At 38.0% G+C, this 8,354-nt stretch overlaps 1 protein-coding gene across 2 annotated transcripts in view; it reads left to right on the plus strand.

The window, feature by feature from the left end:
- F5 (coagulation factor V) overlaps nucleotides 1-1,059 on the plus strand; it is an 85,508-nt gene extending 84,449 nt beyond the window's left edge. For both annotated transcript variants that reach the window (XM_022560156.3, XM_022560157.2), the window contains one exon: nucleotides 770-1,059. In XM_022560156.3, coding sequence (XP_022415864.2) covers nucleotides 770-913 — 144 coding nt within the window. In that variant the 3' untranslated portion in view covers nucleotides 914-1,059. The remainder of the gene's footprint in view (nucleotides 1-769) is intronic.
- The last annotated feature ends 7,295 nt before the right edge of the window (nucleotides 1,060-8,354 follow it).

Raw genomic sequence — 8,354 nt, forward strand, 5'->3', positions numbered from 1 at the left:
TGAATCTCTTTCTCTCTAAACCCCTGGGTTGTTTATTTGTTAGGTTTGGTTTGGTTTATTTCTCACTGTATCAAGATATCCTCATAGTAGGGCAAAACTCATTTTTATAAACAAATAGTGACTTAGCTTCTGATGTGTGTAAATCTTGGGGAACTTGCTGGGGATGACAGAAACACACCTAAAACACAGTTCAGTTCATGATATAGGGCATATGACAAAAAGGATAAATAAAAATACATGATGTATTTTATTTTAAAAGTTAGTAATAGCTAACCATTTATTGGTGCCCATTATCTGGCACTTAATAAATGTCGTATGTTTACATACTCTTTAAAATCTTTACAACAACTTCTATGAGGTAAAATTTATTATCCCCATTTTGCCAATAAGGAAATGGATAATCAGAGACTACAAGTAATTTGCTCAAAGTCACATAGCTACAAAGGGGCTAAAGGCAGATATGCTTTTGCGGCTGCCCCACAGCACCATATCAGATTTCTTTATTTTTCCCTGTTCCAACTCAGATCACTGATGAGGTGATATCACTAAAGAGGTATGTCTGGAGTGTGAGTTCATAATTGATTGAGGATCACCTTTGTGATAATGTTGTATGTGTTCATTAATGCCCACAGTTTGAACTAAAAGGATAAAAAATTATAAGTTTTTCAAATTGAAATACAGTTGGTATACAATATTATGTTACTTTCAGGTATAAGATTTTTATACCCATTATGCCATCCTTAAAGATTTTCTCATATTTTGCTTTCAGATTTTCGAAGGAAATAATAATATCAAAGGACACGCGAAGAACTTTTTCAACCCACCAATCATTTCCAGGTTTATACGCGTCATTCCTAAAACATGGAATCAAAACATTGCACTTCGCCTGGAACTCTTTGGCTGTGATATTTAATAGAATTGATTATTCTAAAAGATAGGAGGGACTCAACGATATCAAACCATTTAGAGTGGACAATGTATTTTAGAGCTATTTTAAATATTAAAATTTTTCCACTATTTCTCTTTTTTCTATTAGAGAATAAAATTTTATATGTGAAACCTTTATAACTTCTTATAACCACTAAGTAAGATGATGACTATTATCTCTGCATTAATTTGAGTATAGATGGGAAAATATCAAGAACCAACAAGAAAAGGCTTATCTTTCACTGATTAAAAATGCTATATAAAGTAATATTCATGTAGTTAACATTCTTCATTATAGTTCTCAAACCCTAAACACATTAATAAAAGAGATATTACTCTTTTAAACCATTTATAAGCCCAGATAACTTTCATTCCTATATTTTTCTTTAAAAATACTATGAATTAAGAGTATAGGAAACAAACAGTATTTCTCAATGGTTTGTTTTTCTTGACAGTGGAGAGAAAAAGTCTTACTATATGAAACAACACGTGCTTAAAATACCCTATCTTACTGACACGATAATGACTTTTCTGACCCTCCACGAGTAAAGATACAAGTAAGCATGTTTTCAGTGGTCCCGCTGGACTTGTGAATCTGGCCTGGTCTCCCTTGGGACTGATTGCATATATTGATGTTCAGGGTTAGGGATCATTAATAGAACCAGATCTAAAATAACCATGGGATGGCTGAACATGTAACCTTGGCTTCATTCTAGCTGGTAGTACATGGCACACTGTTTCAAAACACAGGCTCACCTACAGGAAAGTGAATACCTATAATAAAGAGCGTTGGAACCCTTGGCCCAAATGCGGCTATTCTTGCTAGAACTGGCCCCTGGCCAAAGTGGCAAACAGTTGAAATTCTCTCTCAGTGCCTTTCTCTTTACGGCCCCAGCCTCCACCTCTCCCTTCCCCTTTCAAGCACTCCCTTCCCTGGGAACTTGGCATCTAATAATTTTACAGACATTGTGAGACTGAGAAGCCTTCTGGTATCCTCTGAGTCACATGGGAGAGACTCATTGGTGACGCTATCTATTTTAGTGGAACAAACCACCCCAAAACTTAGTGCTTAAAACAGCCACCAATTTATTATTTCTCATGAGTCTGTAGGTTGACTGGGCACAGCTGGGTGGTTTTACTGCTGGCTTCATTTGGGGTCTCTAGGGAGTTTACAGTTAGACAGTGACTGTAGCCAGAGTCATCAGGAGGCTCAACTGACTGTTGGGAAAGCTGGTCCTCTGTCCCTCTCCTAGTAGTTTCAGATTCTCTCCTCATTGCATGGCTTCTTCACGTGGTCTGTTCACCTGGTGTCTCCAACAAGTGATCTAGACTTCTTATAGGGTGATACAGGCTCCCAAAAGCAAGTGTGTTCAAGAGGTAGGAAGCAGAAGCTGCCAGCCCTTTTTTTTTTTTTAATAGATCTTTATTGGAGTATAATTGCTTCACAATACTGTGTTAGTTTCTGTTGCACAACAAAGCGAATCAGCCATATGCATACACATGTCCCCATATCCCCTCCCTCTTGAGCTTCCCTCCCATTCTCCCTATCCCATCCCTCTGGGTCATCGCAAAGCACCGAGCCGATCTCCCTGTGCTATGCTGCTGCTTCCCACCAGCCAACTGTTTTACATTCAGTAGTGCGTGTATGTCGATGCTACTCGCACTTCGCCTCAGCTTCACCCTCCCACCCCATGTCCTCAAGTCCATTTTCTATGTCTATGTTTTTATTCCTGCCCTGCAACTAGGTTCATCAGTACCATTTTATTTTTTAGATTAGATATATGTGTGTTAGCATACGGTATTTATTTTTCTCTTTCTGACTTATTTCACTCTGTATGACAGTCTCTAGGTCCATCCACCTCACTACAAATAACTCAATTTCGTTTCTTTTTCTGGCTGAGTAATATGCCATTGTATATACGTGCCATATCTTCTTTATCCATTCATCTGTCGATGGACATGTAGGTTGCTTCCATGTCCTGGCTATTGTAAATAGTGTTGCAATGAACATTGTGGTACATATCTCTTTTTGAATTATGGTTTTCTCAGGGAATATGCCCAGTAGTGGGATTGCTAGGTCATATGGTAGTTCTATTTTTAGTATTTTAAGGAACCTCCATACTGTTTTTCATAGAGGTTGTATCAATTTACATTCCCATTAACACTGCAAGAGGGTGTCCTTTTCACCATACCCTTTCCAGCATTTATTGTTTCTAGATTTGTTGATAATTGCCATTCTGACCAGCGTGAGGTGATATCTCATTGTAGTTTTGATTTGCATTTCTCTAATAATTAGTGATGTTGAGCATATTTTCATGTGCCTCTTGGCCATCTGTATATCATCCTTGGTGAAATGTCTAAGTCTTCAGCCCATTTTTTAACTGGATTGTTTGTTTTCTTGATATTGAGCTCCATGAGCTGTTTGTATATTTTGGAGATTAATACGTTGTCCATTGTTTCATTTGCAAATATCTTCTCCCATTCTGAGAGTTGTCTTTTTGTTGTCTTGTTTACGGTTTCCTTTGCTGTGAAAATGCTTTTAAGTCCCATTTGTTTATTTTAGTTTTCGTTTCCATTATTCTAGGAGGTGGGTCAAAAAAGATCTTGCTGTGGTTTACGTCAAAGAGTGTTTTTCCTATGTTTTCCTCTAAGAGTTTTATAATGTCTGGTCTTACATTTAAGTCTTTAATCCATCTGGAGTTTATTTTTGTGTATGGTGTTAGGTAGTGTTCTAATTTCATTCTTTTACATGCAACTGTCCAGTTTTCCCAGCACCACTTAATGAAGAGGCTGTCTTTTCTCCATTGTATGTTCTTGCCTCCTTTGTCATAAATTAGGTGCCCATATGTGCGTGGGTTTATCTCTGGACATTCTATCCTGTACCATTGATCTATATTTCTGTTTTTGTGCCAGTAACATACTGTCTTGGTTACTGTAGCTTTGTGGTATAGTTTGAGGTTGGGGAGTCTGATTCCTCCAACTCCATTTTTCTTTCTCAAGATTGCTTTGGCTATTCGGGGTCTTTTGTGTTTCCATATGACTTGTAATTGTTTTTTTCTAATTCTAATTCTGTGAAGAATGCCATTGGTAGTTTGAAAGGGATTGCATTGAATCTGTAGATTGCTTTGGGTAGTATAGTCATTTTCACAATATTGATTCTTCCCAACCAAGAACATGGTATATTTCTCCATTGTTTATGTCATCTTTGATTTCTTTCATCAGTGTTTATGGTTTTCTGAGAACAAGTCTTTTGTCTCCTTAGGTTTATTCCTAGGTATTTTATTCTTTTTGTTGCAATGGTAAATGGGAGTGTTTCCTTAATTTCACTTTCAGAAATTTCATCATTAGTGTATAGGAATGCAAGAGATTTCTGTGCATTAATTTTGTATCCTACAACCTTACCAAATTCACTGATTAGTTCTAGTAGTTTTCTGGTGGCATCTTTAGGATTTTCTATGTATAGTAACATGTCATTGGCAAACAGTGACAGTTTTGCTTCTTTTCCAATTTGTATTCCTTTTACTTCTTTTTCTTCTCGGATTGTTGTGGCTAGGATTTCCAAAACTATGTTGAAAAAGAGGGTGAGAGTCTTGTTCCTGATCTTAGCAGAAATGCTTTCAGTTTTTCACCATTGAGTATGATGCTTGCTGTGGGTTTGTCATATATGACCTTTATTATGTTGAGGTAGGTTCCCTCTATGCCCATTTTCTGGAGAGTTTTTTTTATCATAAAAGGGTGTTGAATTTTGTCAGAAGCTTTTTCTGCATCTATTGAGATGATCATATGGTTTTTATTCCTTAATTTGTTAATGTGGTGTATCACACTGATTGATTTGCATATATTGAAGAATGCTTGCATCCCTGGGATAAATCCCACTTGATCATGGTGTATGATCCTTTTAATCATACACATCATGGTGTATGATTGGATTCTGTTTGCTAGTATTTAGTTCAGGATTTTTGCATCTATGTTCATCAGTGATATTGGCCTATAATTTTCTTTTTCTGTGATATCTTTTGTGGTTTTGGTATCAGGGTGATGGTGGCTTCATAGAATGAATTTGGGAGTGTTTCTTCCCCTGCAATTTATTGGACGAGTTTGAGAAGGATTGGTGTTAGCTCTTCTCTAGTTGTTTGATAGAATTTGCCTGTGAAGCCATCTGGTCCTGGACTTTAGTTTGGTGGAAGATTTTTAATTATGGTTTCAATTTCATTACTTGTGTTAGGTCTGTTTATATTTTCTAATTCTTCCTGGTTCACTCTTGGAAAATTGTACCTTTCCAAGGATTTGTCCATTTCTTTGTGGTTGTCCATTTTATTGGCATAGAGCTGCTTGCAGTAGTCTCTTAGGATGCTTTGTATTTCTGTGGTGTCTGCTGTAACTTCTTCTTTTTCATTTCTAATTTTATTGATTTGTGTCCTCTCCCTTTTTTTCTTGATGAGTCTGGCTAAGGGTTTATCAATTTTGTTTATTTTCCCAAAGAACCAGCTTTTAGTTTTATTGATCTTTGCTATTGATTTCTTCATTTGTATTTCATTTATTTCTGCTCTGATCTTTATGATTTCTTTCCTTCTACTGACTTTAGGTTTTGTTTGTTCTTCTTTCTCTAGTTGTTTTTTGTTTGTTTGTTTGTTTTTTCATTATGCGGGCCTCTCCGATTGCGGAGCACAGGCACCGGAAGCGCAGGCTCAGCGGCCATGGCTCACGGGCCCAGCCGCTCCGCGGCATGTGGGATCTTCCCAGACCGGGGCACAAACCCGTGTCCCCTGCATCAGCAGGTGGACTCTCAACCACTGCGCCACCAGGGAAGCCCTCTCTAGTTGTTTTAAGTGCAGCATTAGATTGTTTATTTGATATTTTTCTTGTTTCTTAAGGTGAGCCTGAATTGCTATAAACTTCCCTCTTAGAACTGCTTTTGCTGCGTCCCATAGGTTTTGGGTTGTCGTGTTTTCGTTGTCATTTGTTTCTATGTATTTTTCTTCTTTGATTTCTTCAGTGATCTCTTGGTTATTTAGTAGCTCTCTTTAGCCTCCATGTATTTGTGTTTTTTACAGTTCTTTTTTCCTGTAATTGCTTTCCAATCTCATAGCACTGTGGTCAGAAAAGATGCTTGATACGATTTCAATTTTCTTAAATTTTCAGAGGCTTGATTTGTGACCCAAGATGTGATCTATCCTGGAGAATGTTCCATGTGCACTTGAGAACAAAGTATATTCTGCCACTTTTGGGTGGAATGTTCTATAAATATCAATTAGATCTATATGGTCTATTGTGTCATTTAAAGCTTGTTTTTCCTTATTTATATTCTGTTTGGATGATCTGTCCATTGGTGTAAGTGGGTTGTTAAATTCCCCTACTCTTATTGTGTTACTGTCAATTTCTTCTTTCATGGTTGTTAGCATTTGCCTTATGTATTAAGGTGCTCCTATTTTGGGTGCATAAACATTTATAAGTGTTATAAGTTCTTCTTGGATTGATCCTTTGATCATTATGTAGTGTCCCTCCTTATCTCTTGTAACAGTCTTTATTGTAAAGCCTATTTTATCTGATATGAGTATCAGATAAAATAGCTTTCTTGTGATTTCCACTTGAATGGAATATCTTTTTCCATCCCTTCATTTTCAGTCTGTATGTGTCCCTATGTCTGAAGTGAGTCTCTTTTAGACAGCATATATATGGGTCTTGTTTTTGTATCCATTCAGGCAGTCTGTCTTTTGGTTGGGGCATTTAATCCATTTACATTCAAGGTTATTACTGATACGTATGTTCTTATTACCATTTTCTTAATTGTTTTGGGTTTGTTTTTGTGGGTGTTTTTCTTCTCTTGTGTTTCCTACTTAGAGAAGTTTCTTTAGCATTTGTTGTAAAGCTGGTTTGGTGGTGCTGAATTCTGTTAGCTTTTGCTTGTCTGAAAAGCTTTTGACTTCTCCAGGGAATCTGAATGAGATCCTTGCTGGGTAAAGTAATCTTGGTTGTAGGTTTTTCTCTTTCATCACCTTAAGTATATCCTGCCACTCTCTTCTGGCCTGTAGAGTTTCCACTGAAAAATCAGCTGATAATCTTGTGGGGATTCCTTCGTATGTTATTTTTTGTTTTTCCCTTGCTGCTTTTAATATCTTTTTCTTTGAATAATTTTTTGTTAGTTTGATTAATATGTGTCTTGGTGTCTTTTTCCTAGGGTTTATCCTGTATGGGACTCTCTGTGCTTCCTGGACTTGGGTGACTATTTCCTTTCCCATATTAGGGAAGCTTTCAACTATAATCTCTTCAAATATTTTCTCAGACCCTTTCATTTTCTCTTCTTCTTCTGGGACCCCTACAATTCAAATGTTGGTGCGTTTAGTGTTGTCCCAGAAGTCTCTGAGATTGTCTTCAATTCTCTTTGTTCTTTTTTCTTTATTCTGCTCCTCGGCAGTTATTTCCACCATTTTGTCTTTCAGCTCACTTATTCATTCTTCTGCCTCAGTTATTTTGTTATTGATTCCTTGTACTTTTCATTTTAGTTATTATGTTGTTCACCTCTGTTTGTTTGTTCTTTAGTTCTTCTAGATCTTTGTTAAACACTTCTTGTATTTTATCAGTCTGTGCCTCCATTCTATTTCTGAGATTCTGGATCATCTTTATCTGAATTCTTTTTCAGGTAGATTGCCTATTTCCTCCTCATTTATTTGGTCTTGTAGGTTTTTACCTTGCTCCTTCGTCTGTGACATATATTTTGGCCATCTCACTTTTTTTTTTTTTTTTTAATGAGTGGGACCATGTTCCTTTCTTACTGGTTGTTTGGCCTGAGGTTTCCAACTCTGGGGTTTGTAAGCTATTGGGTAGAGCTGGGTCTTGGTGCTGAGATGAGGAACTCCGTGAAACCTCACTCTGATGAATATTCCCTGGGGTCTGAGGACCTCTGTTAGTCCAGTGGTTCAGACTTGGAGCTCCCACTGCAGGAGCTTCAGCCCAACCCCAGGCTTGTGAACCACGATCCCGCCTCGGGTGGCAAAAAAACCCCCAAAACAATAACAAAGTAAAAAATAAAATTAGACCAGGAAACTAACAGATATGTTAGGAAGAATATAAAAATAAAAATATAGATGAATCAACAACCACAAGGTACAACAGTACCACAATAGTAAAAAAGAGGAGGAGGGAAAAAAAAAGGGGGGGTTGGGGGAAGGCCTTGGCTGTGGAGGGCGGGGCCTAAGTAAGGGTGAGGTTTGGGTGGTGGGAAGGGCCAATGCTCAGGACCCACAGGGCTGGAAAAGACCCTGAGGGTTGTGGGGGGTGGGGCTTATGCTCAAAGAACAGAAGGGGCCCAGGCGTGCCCCCCACCCCTGGTCTCAGAGGGCAGGGGACCTCACCTGGGAGCCCAGCAGGCTCCTGGGCTCAAGTGGGCAGGGCAAACGCCCTCCTCTCCTCTCCTGCTCCTCCGGTAT

This window comes from Delphinapterus leucas, chromosome 1 (genome assembly GCF_059928025.1).
Source record: "Delphinapterus leucas isolate spDelLeu-1000000601 "Yukka" chromosome 1, BTC_Dleu_Yukka2, whole genome shotgun sequence".
Taxonomy (NCBI): domain Eukaryota; kingdom Metazoa; phylum Chordata; class Mammalia; order Artiodactyla; family Monodontidae; genus Delphinapterus; species Delphinapterus leucas.